Source organism: Lates calcarifer, unplaced genomic scaffold (genome assembly GCF_001640805.2).
Source record: "Lates calcarifer isolate ASB-BC8 unplaced genomic scaffold, TLL_Latcal_v3 _unitig_4112_quiver_405, whole genome shotgun sequence".
Classification (NCBI taxonomy): Eukaryota; Metazoa; Chordata; class Actinopteri; family Centropomidae; genus Lates; species Lates calcarifer.
Window position 1 is genome coordinate 683,387 of NW_026116709.1, and position 13,955 is coordinate 697,341.

At 42.3% G+C, this 13,955-nt stretch overlaps 1 protein-coding gene across 2 annotated transcripts; it reads right to left on the bottom strand.

Annotated features, from left to right (window-relative positions):
- Positions 1-818: 818 nt before the first annotated feature.
- LOC108896399 (uncharacterized) lies at positions 819-13,522 on the bottom strand (the record flags this gene model as incomplete). Of its 2 annotated transcripts, XM_051068322.1 has the most annotated exon segments (29): positions 819-1,923; positions 2,039-2,217; positions 2,498-4,289; positions 4,543-4,672; positions 4,774-5,022; positions 5,114-5,228; positions 5,911-6,062; positions 6,188-6,359; positions 6,448-6,659; positions 6,800-7,016; positions 7,566-7,678; positions 7,832-7,949; positions 8,082-8,122; positions 8,233-8,367; positions 8,594-8,729; positions 8,824-8,996; positions 9,089-9,239; positions 9,372-9,518; positions 9,614-9,729; positions 10,055-10,205; positions 10,505-10,699; positions 10,878-11,058; positions 11,186-11,418; positions 11,497-11,589; positions 11,765-11,835; positions 12,140-12,290; positions 12,391-12,594; positions 12,757-12,937; positions 13,306-13,522. In XM_051068322.1, coding segments are annotated over 27 exon segments (4,235 nt in total), but the record flags the coding sequence as incomplete, so codon positions are not given.
- Between the last annotated feature and the right edge of the window lie 433 nt (positions 13,523-13,955).

The following is a 13,955-nucleotide window of genomic DNA, read 5'->3' on the forward strand; positions in this document are numbered from 1 at the left end:
GCCTCAGTACACGATTTACAGTTTAATGAGTATTTCTCTTTTTTTGTAGCATTTCATTTTGATTTCCTTTCTAAGCTTTTGATCTCAGACAAATCCCTCCACTGAACTGAAGTTTTTCAGCTCTCCCTCTCAGACAGAATGCTTCTACAAGTAAGGGTAATCATGTGCAGAATGTGATAGTGAACATAATGTCTTGTACACTGATCTGGCCTCACTGAGGGTTAGTGATTCTCTACTGTCTTTAATTCTAATGTCAATCAGAAATACGTAAATAAAATCAATTGTCTCCCTACCGATCAAAGTCAGCAAAGGCCCGATTATTGGCTGGTTCTAACGATTACGATTACGAATTCTCCTGGTGTGTGAGGTGTGTTAAGAGTGATTTTACTCTTCCCGATCTGCTCCAAAGACAATCGGGGCTGACCCTGTCTAAGAGTTTAAAACACTCAGAACATCTTTTTATGTAAATGGTTGATACTTCTTAATCGTATCTGTTTCACAGGTCATATTCCTGCCTTGTTTGCTGTTGTGCATGGTCCCTTTTGCCATTACATTTAATACATATTTTACACATTTACCATTGGAATTTGTTGAACTTTATATGACACCCTGTTGACAAGCTGACGTCTTGTCTTTCCCTTTAGCAATAGCTCAATGTCTCCTTAAGTGTCACAATATTTGTATTTGAAAAGGAGCTCTTTTAGTCATGATACAGTGTGTTGTGTGGAAATTTGACACAGACAACAAACCAACCAACCATCAAACCAAGGGTGTGGTATAATTGGCTGTATCTTCAGACACAAAGACAAACAAGTTGATTCTATTTTTTATTGAATTTTATTTGAATTCATTTCACCTGAATTTCATGTTTTTGGAGTGTGGGAGGAAACCGGAGGTCGCGGAGAAAACCCACGCAAACACGAGGAGAACATGTAAACTCCACACAGAAAGAAGAATCGAGAAGATGTCAACATCTTTTTTCTGTGGGGCCACAGTGCTAAACACAGAGCCACCGTGCTGCCCATGAAGAATGTGTGTGTGTGCATGTATGTGTGCATGCATGTGTGCGCACATGCGGCTTCAAGGAAAAGGAAGGATTGGAAGAGTGGGGATGTAAAGAAAAGATGAAAAAGAGGAGAGGTTGAGGATGGAGGAGGAGGAATGATGAAGTACAGGAGAGGTGGATGGAAGGAAGGAAGATGAAGAAGGATGGGAAATAGCCATAAAGGATAAAAGGATGGAAATGTAAAGAACAAAAAGAGAAAGAGAGGACATGTGGATGAGATGGTGGGATGTCAAGAAAGGATGAAAAGGTGAAGGAGGGAAGATACAGGAGAGGGAGGGTGGAAAGGGAAGTGGGTAAGATGTAGAATAACACGACCAAAGGAAGGTGAAGGTATAAGTGGGTGAAGAGGTGGGAGTTCTATTTCATCCCTCCTGACTGCCAGAGGCAGTGCTTTAAGCACTGGATCTTCCCTTGTGCACATGCACAGGTTGAGTATTTTATACCAACAATGTCACTTGTGACCCCAGATGACGTGGGAGATGTTATATCATCTGCTGTCATCAGAGAATCTGTCCCTTTTCATCTTCTCACTTCACAGATTCACTACTGTGGCTTTGGTTTGAGCTACTTTTCCAAGTTGTTGAACTGAGTCTGTTGCTGGTAGCCTCATAACCACATTAATTGGAGTTGCAGAACACTCACCTTCTGAAAGGCTGCTCTCCTGAGAAGTTCAGTTTCTGTCTGATTGAATGACACACCGGCTGTGTGTTATTGGGATTCATTTTCGCAGTGAGAACAGTGCACTCACTATCACTCCCAGCTGGTCAGAAGCTGAAGTACTTCTGAACAGGTCTGCAGTGTGAACAGCTGAGCACCTGAGCTGCTGCTGGGAAAAATAACCCCGGCCCCAACACCTCCTGAAGCAAAAATAAGTAAGTTACTGATTTTTCTTGTCATGTTTTACTCTTCTTACCTGTGAAAGAGAAAACAGTCTCTGATTGTCTCAGCTTCTCTCAGATTCAAACTCTTTACCTTTTAACTTCCTGTTGCTTCCAAATCACATGTGATTTCTTTGTTGTGATCTCTTCAAAGATGAGCCATATGTGACATGTGAAACAGGCTGGGAGCAACATGGAGGACAGTGTTATTTTTTCTCCACTGGTATTGCATCCTGGGAAATCAGCAGACATTTATGCCAACAAGTTGGAGACCTGGTTAAGATAGACAGCAGAGAGGAGCAGGTATAAAAAACTACTGCAGATTCATATTCTTACATTTTATCACATCCTTATGTTTCATCATCTCAGCACAGAAAAGTCTCACAGAGTAAATCTATATTTATATAAATCAATATATATATATAATTCAATATTTTCCTCTTCAGAAATTCCTGGAGTATGGACTGAGAGAAAAAATGGATAATCCTGATGACAAGTTCTGGATCGGACTGACAGACTCAAAGACAGAGGGTGAATGGTGTGGACGACTCACCACTGAACACAAGGTTTGATCTTGTCCATTTCCTGTTCAAAGTTAAGCTATAAGTTTTTACTGATCCACTTCTTTCTGTTTTTCATCTCTTAGTCTGCGTTTTTGGAGGAAAGGGGAACCAGATGACTGGAAAGGAAATGGTACTGATGGAGAGGACTGTGTGAGGATGGGAGAGAAAGAAGGAGCGTCAGACCTCCTGTGCTGGTATGATCAATCCTGCGAAACGCCTCACAGACGTATTTGTGAGAAACGAGCTGGACTTTGGGGATAATTGTCCATGTATCTCAAATCCAGCTGAGCTTAAATTTTCAGCCTATTCACTGCTACAATCTTAGTAAAAGATTAAGAGCATAGAGCACTGCTATTTTTCATAAGCTAATGTCAAAAACAATTTAAAGCCTTGCAAACTTTAAAATGCAGTTTATTAAAGCTCCTTTACAACCAGCCGGCTCGTAACTGATTTTCTTCCTTTGTGCTATAATCACGGAAGTTATTAAAGTTATTTTATGAAACCGGGACTGTTAAACCTTTAAAGTGTCAATTTATACATTTATTGTGTATAAATCAATTCAGTTACTATTTACAAGATGTATTCACATATTTAAACTGAAATCTTATCTCAAGATAAGACAGAGTTTGTAAAATGTAATGCTGTATTATCTGTTGCAACTGACAGAATTCTACATTAATAAGAAAAAAGATAAATATTTTACAGCCTTTCAGACCTACAGAAGCTGTAGGTTTAAAGGTGCTGTATGTAAATTTTTGCTATTGCTACATAGCTACAGTTAAAGTGTTTACTTACTGTTTACTTACCAGTGCTGAAGAAATGATGTGAGTTCAGCATCAAACTTCATTCCTTTACTTGCCAAGAGCGGTCTCCAGTGGTGGAAAGTAATGCCAGTCTTCTGCTTCCTTTCTATCACTAATTTTCTTTTACTGATATTAGCGCGCTAACCAGGATACGGTGGCTCGGTCTGTCTCATCACTTTCCGAAAGCAACTCACTGTAGCGTCCAGACTGCTCTGAAGAAGTAGCGGGTGTATTCTAACCTCAATCTTAACACAGTTATTTGATATATTGTTATTAAAAACACTGGTTATAGCAGCTTTATGTTGGTAAAGAGCTAAACAGCAGATGAAAATCTATCAAGTCTGACTGTTAGTTACATCTAAGTCAATAAAGGGAAATCCAAAATGGTTTGAAATCATGGTTGGTTGTAAATACTGAAAAACATCAGTTTATTAAATGAATCTGGGTTGAAGAGTTTGAAGAAATTGTAAAACATGGATGCGAACCTTCAGTGTGTGGAAAAAAAATTTACTTCCTCTTGACTGCATCCAAACCTGCTGATAACGTGATGAAAGAGGTCTCCTCTCTGCAGTCCAACAAATTTTAGGTGTTTGTTTGATACAAGTAATTTCTGATTGATGGAATGTGTTTCTCCTAAGTTTTTACATAATTTACAAACTTATAAACTCAACTCAGTGTCTAACTGAAAACACAGTGTCTAACTGAAAACACAGTCCTTCCAAAAACAAAAAAAGTCATTTAGCTGCCTACATCAACTCCACCTCATCAGATGTACATGTTGGGGTCCTCCACTGTCTGTCAGTTCACAGCTCCTCTATCTTTCCCCTGCAACTCTCGGACAGTGAGGGTTCGTACGAGCATGGCCTCCAAGGTGCTGTCATCCAAGAGGGTGGAGGAGAACCACAGAGGGCTGCTGGGAACGCAGCGGTGCTCTGGGCGGAGGTAAAACAAGTCACGGCGCTGCCTCACCGACTCCGAGCTGAATGGAAGGAGAACAAACATTTAAATTTGAGATGGTCATTTTGTCTAGACAGGTGCTCAGGAGCGGTTTTGAATTCTTGTCGAATAAATAACCATGCAGCACACATCATCGCGTCCTGAACTGTCTGTGTTGATACAGGAGAGAGCCAGATGTTAGTGGGCTTTATGAAACACTGTAGACGAAGAGACAAGAGCAAACAGCTGAAATACAAATTCATAAAACCATAAAACAGTGGGAGTCAGTCACTCACCACTTGGAGAGGTAGAACTCGTAGAGTCTGACCGGGCAGCGTAGAGGGTTCTCCGTGTTCTCCATCATCTCCAGAAAATCCTCTTCACTCTCATTTTTCTTACGTTTCTTAGCTGGGACTCCATCTGTGTCTGGAGAACACACACATACACACCACATCCCTCAACAACTCTTATTCTTGTGTGTTACTATAGGTGTTAAGATGGATTTCGACCTTCAGACAGATTGGTACCTGGCTCTGCTTCGTCTATGGATATGGGCGGGTAGAAGCGCAGGAAGGTGGTCATGGTGTTGTTCGGGTTGGTTTTGGTGCAGCGCCTGACGTGGGCGAAGGACAGCTGGCGGTGCTGCTCCACCGAGGTGAAGCCAAAGTACTTGCAGCAGAAAAAGAGCAAAGTGTTGAGGAGGACGATGGGGGAGTATGCCCCCAACTGTTTACAGTCCCAAAGAAACTCCTCCTCCACACGGGACTGGACGTAACCTGCCGAGGAGAACGGAGACTGGATATAAATCTGATCAATATGAGTCGATTAGAGACAGAAAAAAAGACAAAGACTTGGATGATAACTCACCGCTGGCTGTGATTGATGGTTTGAAACCTCTCAGTATGTTGGTGAACTCAGTTGAGAACTTGTTGTAGATCAGATCACTGAATATGTTCTCCATACGACCGTTTTCAAACAGAAACTACAGAGAAACAGCAAAAAACAGATCAGTCAGGCAAACAGTATACACACACTGATGTCTGAAATCTGTAGTTTACAAAGGTGGAGAATTAAAGGAGCTATATGTAAGTTTTTGCTATCGCTACATAGGTAACGTTAGCATTAACGGCTGTTTACTAACCAGTCTGGAAGAAATGTTGCAAGTTTAGCATCAAACTTACTTCCTTTACTCACACACAGCTCTTCCGGTGGTGACTGTTTTGTTTGTATTTCTTTAACTTCTTTTCTTATACTGAAGTTAGCACGCTAACTAGCTAGCCCCATCCCCAACTCGTACGTCCCTGTAGGGTCCAGTCTGCTCTCAGTCCAACATGAGAGGATGTATTCTAATTTGTCAATAAACAGCTGTTAGCGCAGTGGAAGCAGAAACTTACGTTTAACACCTTTAAACATTAAAGTGGTGAGTGAAAAGTTTTCAGCTGAGAGATGCTGAAAGGTTTGACTAAAATCAGTAAGTAGTGAGTGACAATGATTATTTATTATTGCAATAATTATACAATGTTTAAGATATACTGAAGCACAGAAATGACTGGGTTTTTATTTGCTAGAACAAATTAACAAATACAGAGACGTCTCACTCTGACATAGCAAGTTAGCTTAGTGAGATAGCATCATATGTTTCTTTACTGTGTTGTTCATCCTACCTGTTGTATGCTGAGGCACAGGTAGAACAGGCTGTCAGGGGAGTACGACTCTCCATCAGGCTGTTTCACCTCATTGATGAAGCGGCAGAGGCTGTCGCTCAGTTCAGCTGCAGAGCAGCGAAGGATGTCCTCCTTTAACCTCACAGCACGTGCTAACAGATGAAAGTAGAAAGGACAAAGTTACGTACGTGAAATTATTAGGTTTGCTTCAAAGACCAAAATCCTGAGTTTACTGAAAGTTGTAAAAATGAAGGAAGAAAGACAGAACATAACATACAAGAAACAGGGTCCAGGTTGGTTTGTGATTCCCTCCACTGAATCCATCTCTTCCAGGCATCAATCCCACACTGACTCTTCAGTTTGTGGTGCTTCCTGGACATGACCTTAGAGACGTTTCCCTGAGATGTCTCCTCCCTTGATGCCTTAGACATCTGTTGCACCTTCGAGTCCTTGGACAGAGAAAAGGAACAAAGCTGACACCACAGAAAGAAAGATGAGACCACAGCCTGTAAACCGCTCTCACAGGTGATTTAATACCTTATTCTTGTTGTGGACTTTGCCCAGAGTCTGTGCAGGTGCAGGGTTCAACGAGCTCCGGGGCTCGTCTTTCATCTGCAGAGCAGGAGGAGGAGCTGGACTGTGAGGTCGACTGGGTGACCCGAGGCTGGCATCAGTGAAGGAGTCCTCCTTGCTGCTGAAACTACCCAGGTCCTCTTTATCCAAGTCGTGTGTGCAGCTACTGGTGAGGTCTGAAGGTTAAATCATGCACAGAGAGTTTGGATGTTCATGTTCCCCCCGAAGACCAAGTTACAATCAGTCATCCATATTTATGAGCTAAAATCTACATCAGAACAAACTGGATCATCAGATAATTAAACTAATTTCTTACCTTTAAGAGCTTGAGTTTCTTGTCTTTCTTCGTCTTGTGTCACCTCTCTGGACTTCTGCCCGTCCTCTCTCTCGTTCCTGTCATCCTGCCTGGTCTCCAGCTCAGACTTTGAGATGAGATTTTCCTCGGTGGGTTCTGGTTGGATCCTCTCTTCCACATCTTTCACTGTTGGCTCAGGGCTGTCCAACCTCACAGGGAGGAACATGGGCACAGGCAGCTGTGAAAGGCAGAGTTTGGGAAACAGATTTGGTGACACCTAGAGGCTGTGCTCAATACTGAATTAATATACTCATGATTAACACTAACTGGGTCTTTGACAATATGGAATGATGGAAAACATAGGGAGGGAGGAGAAAGTGTGGATGATGTGGTCTTACTGCTGTAAGTCTGTGAAGCAGCTGAATGAAGAGTTTTCAACAGATGAAGACAAGAGCAGAGAACTTCTGTTAAAGGAACCAGACTCCACAGATAAAAACAGGAATTTTAGCATCCAGAAAACTGGGAGCTGCTGGACCTGCCTCAACCACTTGTCGTTTGTTTGTGTTATTGTGTGGCACTTTTACGGATCTGAAAACTTCCTCCATCACCGAAAGTCGCACACCACCACAAACAAATTAACTGTTCAAGGCTGCGGTATTTCAGCAGCTCCTGTGTTCTGCTCAGTAAAATTACTGTTTTTGTCAATGGAGTCTGGTATTAAAATATAGCGATGTTTCTGGTTAAACTAAAAGGATGAAACAAGGTTCTCGAGAGGTGTTTTTCGTACCGGTAACGGCAGGTTCACAGGTTGTGGTGTGTACTGGCTGTACATGTTCATAGGCAGAGGAACATACACCGGCACTGGGATAGGCAGCGTTATGACTTTGGGGACAAAGGTGTCTTCACACGACAAAGAGAGAGAAAACACAAACAACCTCAAAGCTCAGTATGAACAGTATGAAATAACATGAGAGTTTTTGTATATTTAGCATATTTCATCATGAGCAAAGTCGTGCGTGTCAGCCTAACAGATAGATTTAAAGTGAATTTTACCTGTTTGTGCTCCAGTGTCGACAGTCTGTGTCGTACAGGAGACTCCTTTGTTGTGGACCAGAGGTGTGCAGAGCATGGACTTGTTCTTCAGTTCCTTGTGGTCTGTTTGAATACTGGCCTGAGGAACAGACACATAACGAGGAGTGAGAATGTGTCTCTCATGCAGCTGTTATCATTATAACTTGGCTTGTTTTAAATACAACTCGTCAACAGGAGGACTCTGATGATAACTGCACTGGAGTGAACTTACATGTCCAATGACCTTAGTTTGAATGTCAGACATGACGGAGGCTGTGGAGATATGACAGATCATGAGTCAGAAAAAAACGAATGAAATCTCGAGTCCACTGGTCTTTTGTGTTTAGATATGCGTGTGTGTGTGTGTGTGTTTGTGTATATACCATGTTGTGTAGTGCTGGAAGGGGCGATGCGCTGCTGAGCCAGAGCACTAGCAAGTGAGATAACGTTAGCAATGACAGGGGAGGACTCTGTTTTGCCTGAAGCTGCTGTACTTGAGGCTCGGGGAGGTGAAGAGACTGTGGATAAGAAACAAAGAGGAGTCAGCAGGTGCTGTTAGTTAAACAGTTAACAACCTGATTAGAGCCGCAAGTAATCAAACATTAATCGCAAAGACGAGTTTGGCTTCCTGCAATTAAATGAACATGATGTTTGAAATGCTCTGCTGACAGAAAACTCTGCTGCATATCAAATCAAGCCCTTCCTAAATCAAATCAACCACCTGAAAAAACATATCGAACATACCTGTGTTGACCATCTGGACCTTTTTATTGCAGAAGTGTAAAAGACATTTCAGGTCACAGAAGTGTTTGACCTCCCCCAGCATGGGAAGACTCTGCCTCAGTTTCCCGTTACGACCGCAGGTGTCGCAGTTTGCAACCTGAGAGAAAGCAGAGAGGAAAAAATGTAGTCACTGCAGAAAAAACATTTAAAATTCAGACAGACTTGGAGGTGGAACATCCTGCTCTACTTACCCGGCAGAAGAGCATGTTGTATTTCGAGCTGCAGTCTTCAGAGCAGAACTCCTCATCCTTGCCTTCATACTTTGCCGTCACCACCGTCCTGGAGATGGACTGGCAGTACACACACGAGCGACAGTGTTTGCCCCACTCCCTCTCCAGATCGTGACGAAAGAGCATCTTGCAGCCTGGGAGGAAACAAAGAAGAGTCTTGATTTAATTTCTTTGTTGTATTTTTACAATCTTTCATTACACATCTTCATCTGTTTGCTCTCTGTACCGTCACTGCAGAAGTAGCAGTCTTTGTTGTCGACCCTCTTGGCGTCTCTGATGATCCGTTCATTCTTACAGTATTCACACTTGCCCATGATGTTGTTGACCCTCTTAAACTCTTGAGAACAGGCCAGGCTGCACACGAAATTCATTTTGCTCTACGTCCAACACACACACACACACACACACAGTATTTTAACAAACATATCGTCACTGTGTATGTTACAGTTTTTAAACTATAAGCCTGAGTTAACTGGAGTTACCTATTTTAAAGAACAGAGCCAACACACCTTTTTCTGGATGACTTTGGGTGTAGTTTTTATAATGCGTCGACACTGGGCACATGGCAGTTTCTCTGGTGGTTTGAGGAAATCACTCTGGGTTTGGTCAGGAGCTCCTGTCGGGTTAGTGGCAGCGGTCAGGTCTTTCTGGGACTCCTGTGATACAGTGAAGATTTAAAAAAACATGGAAAATGTTTTAAACTGTAACAGAAGAGACTATGAAACTCTCTGTATAGTCTATAGGTTGTTACCTTGAAAGCCATGGCACAGGTTAGAGTGCAGAAGTTTCTGATGGAGGCATCTGACATGGCGAGGTGGCAGGCTGGCACTGTGGTCTTTGCACAGTTGTCACAGTTCAGTGGAATACCTGTGGAGACGCAGAGGTTTGTAATGGAAAAACTTCCTGAATATGAACATCAGGAACAGCGAACAGGACGTGTGGTGTGACAAAGAACATCTGATGTGGCGTCCAGGACAGAACGACCAAAGTCTAGCAGGTCAGAATTTTCTTTTACGGTCCTGTCTAGCGTGGTCAGGGTGAAACTAGTAGTGTTGTCAAAAAATAATGGCACTAAATCATGCAGTCTGATTCCAGCTCTTGTCTCGATGACACATGACAGAATCACTTGGTTCACTAAGAATAAAGGAGAAAGACAAACAGCAGCCGTCTTGACAAAACAATCGTCCAGTACCTGACGCACTGACCGCCTGGATCTTTGATGCCATCACACAGCTGCTGGTACAGAAGAGCTCCACCATGTCTTCACTGTTTTTGTTTTCAACCATGTCTGACATCAGGTTAGACGTGCGGCACATGGCACACGGCTGCGGCGTCTGGATTTTCTGCCAAGTATTAAAAAGCAAAGAGAGATTAATTCCTCATCATCAACTTGGTGCAACTCAGAGCATGGGTGGTCACCTCATCTAGAGCAACTTATAGACAACAATATGAATGTTTTTACAAAGCTTTTTCCCTTTTTTATTGATACAACATTTTGTTTTTAGCTATATAACCTTAAAGGTTTTATTTTATCCTGTTTTATCATACAGTTTATACTTGAATAATTCTGTTTCCTCACCATAAAACACAAACAAAGAACTAAACCAGACGTCGCTTCCAGCATAACTATATATTTTCTTACCTTTTTGAACTGGGCCAAACACTCTGCACTGCATAGTTTTTTGTTGCCGTCTTCCATCTTGAGCATGAGCTGTGTGCTGCAGCGGGAGTGACAGTTTTCACAGATGGGCAACTTGTTCATGTTGCAGAAACGGAGAAAACAGGGGTCACTGCAGACCTTGTGGACGACGCCCTGCTGTATGATCTCATGTTTGCTCTGCAGGAGAAACAAAGGACAGCGTGTCAACCGTAGTTTATCCTCCTTTAAACCTGGATGAAAAACAACAGTGAGTTGAAATGAAAAAAAATGTTTTTACTATAATAACATGGTTGTTACCATACAGTTACAGTCACAGTTACTGTTAGTTTTTAAATTCTGTTGTCTTTTCTCTTACAATGCAATATCTGTTGCACATGCTGCACTGTGAATGGGATGCAAGTGGCACAACAGGTATTTTGGTGGACTTGATTTTCTTGTAGTTGAAGGAGGACAGGCAGGTCTGGCTGCAGAAGTCCTTCATTGTCCCTTCAGTATCCACCGGAGCCTGGAGGACGTCCTGAGACTGTGTTAACACCCTGGAGGGAAGATGGGATGAGTTAAAATATACGTGTTTAGTATGTGTTGTTTTAAAATATGTGTTAACAAAGAACTCCTTGAAATCGTTTTCCAGACTAAAGCAGAAAGGATGATATGAAGACTCACTGAAGACAGAACTGGCAGGTCTTCTTAACTGGTTTGATTTGGTAAAATTTTAAAAGGCAGGAAGTGGCGCAGAAGATATCGGCGTGGCCTTTCCTCTGGTAAACAGTTTCTCCGTCCATCAGGACCGTTTTGCAGTTGGAGCAGGAGGCAGGCAGATCCATGTGGGCGAGGGTGGGAGCGGCCGACGTAGAGTCTCCAGTCAAAGAAAAGACAGAACCAATCTTCAGGTCCTCCTGTCGAAAACAAAACTGTGAGACATGCCGCTTCCTTCGAAATCATGTGCTTCTTATGAGCTTTGACGTGTGTCCTACCTTTGCAACATTCGGCTCATCCTTGATGTTTTCTGTGGATACGGAGGGTGGGAGGTTCTGGTTGTACTCCTCATCGATGGGCTCTTCTTTTATCTTGATGGAGGATAAAGAAAGAGATGGATATGTGATGTCTATGTGATATATTCTAATCCTCACAACCACCTAGAGAGGAAATACTTTGCTGTAGAGACTATATTCATGCTGTGGCTGCTCATACCAGAAATGAGGAAGTCAAAACCTTAAATCAGTGTTTTACAATATTACTCACACAGTCCAGATTTGGCAGCGCCGGCTTCACATCTTTAATATCACACTCCTCATGTAAAGGGCTGTTCCTCTCTATAAAGACAAGGTAAAAAGTCATGTCATGGATTTTTAAAAAACATGATCTGAAAGAAGGAGAACTTCCTTTGCTGAAGACACACTTTCAGGTCAAACATAAAATCAGGGATAAACTCTAACTCAATGAGGAGACAGGAACATAAGGAGAAGAAACATTTCTGGTTTTAGGTGAAGAAGCAGCCTCATGTTTGTAAACTGCAGTCAGAACTAGATATTCTACGATTCAGTGCAACCATACCTCAGCAGTGCTAATGAAGGCAGTGAGAGAAAGGTGACCGTTCAAACTCCAGCTGTACGATACCTGTCACCGTGAGAGACTGAGCCTTGTGGACCATCATACATCTGTTGCTGCAGAAGAAGTCCAACCTGCCCTCTTCGTTTTTACTTTCAACCATGTCTGACATCTGATGGGAAGTCTGGCACATGGGGCACAGATGAGGAGTCTTTACTTTCTGCAAAGTTTAAAAAAAAAAAAAAAAAAAAAAATGTAAATGTCACTTTCTGAACATCCCAAAAGAAGTTTTTACATATTCTGAAGTTCGATTTCTGCACCTCTTTGAACTTGACGAGACATTCCTCTCTGCAGATGGTTTTACTGCCGTCCTCCATCTTCAGCGTGAATCGTTTGTCGAGGCAGACAGAGCTGCAGACGTCACAGAGAAACACGGGCAGGTTGTTGGCTTCGTGATAGTTGATGAAGCAGGTGTCGCTGCAAAGTCTGTGGAGCGTGCCGTCCAGGGTCAGCTTGAATTTGCACTGAGGACGACAAAGACACAGTGCCACAGAGAAATTAAGTGTCAGGAAGTTGTAAAGTGTAAGGCAGGAGGAAGTCTTTTCCTTTAAATATCACATGAACAGATCACTGCACAAACCCCACTGTAACAGATCAAAAGCACAGGTGGTTTCTTTTTTCCTTACATAACAAAATCTGGCGCACATCCTGCACTCTGAACGAGGTCCCACTAGCGGCGGGGGTTTCGGGGCAGCCATGTTGATCTTGGATTTGACAGAGGAGAGGCAGGTTTCACTGCATAACTCCTTCATGGTTCCTGAGTCGTCCACCGGAGCCAGGATCATGTTGTGAGGCCGCATTATCACCCTGAGGAAATAAGGATGAATGAGATCAAGATGGGATGTTAAGACAGTAACCTTGTTTTGGGGTTAAGTGGGTTAAGAGCTCCAAAAGTGAAAATCACTTAACCTCAGTGTCCTGAATTTAAGAGCAGACGTTGCAGTATTTTACTGTACAATGTAAATCATTGCTTGAAAAATGACTGAAGCAATTAATCAATTATCAAATTAGATGATTATTTTTCTGTTGATAATCTATTTATTAACTTAAAAAATTGTGATATAACCATTGAACTTTTGCATTGATTCACAAAGGACTCAGTCTCTCTGCTCTTTCATACAAACAAATCAGGCATCAGACGTAGGAAAGCACAAAGTAAAATATCCTGGACTTACTGGAGGCAGTTGTAGCAGGTTTTGGTGACTTCTTTGATGTGTGGATGCCTCTCAGAGAGACAGGAGGCTGAGCAGAAAACCTCTAAAGACCTCTTCGGCTGGTAAACCGTCTGCCCTCTCGGCAGCCTCTTTCCACAGTTGCAGCAGACGACCCACGAGTCTGCGATGATGAGTGTCGGCGTTGTGTCCGATTCAGCAGCTTGAGAGTCGTTATTTTTCATTTACAGTGGAGTCTGAGGCGACTGTTACCTCCTCCTGTGGGGTGATCAGACAAACTATCTCTCTCTGCTTTACAACTGTGCCTCAATCAAGAGGAAACTTTATTTAAAACACAATAAAAAGGCTGCATATAAAACAAATATACTCACAGTGTCTGATTTCTGTTTCGATTGTTTGCCTTTTTTCTTATTTTTTAAACTGAGCTGAAACTTTCTTTTCTGAGGGAAGAAATCAGAAACATTTGATCAAGTTTACTGCAAATACATGACTAACAGAGTGAGTGACATGTTACTTTAATGCCCCTTATTCAACATTTAAAAGCACTATAACAACGTTACAGAAGAAACTAGACTAGAAGAAAAGGAAGTAAAGAAAAATAGGAGCAGCTCTTGAGACAAACAAAATGTGCTGAACAATTCAGAAAGCAGTAC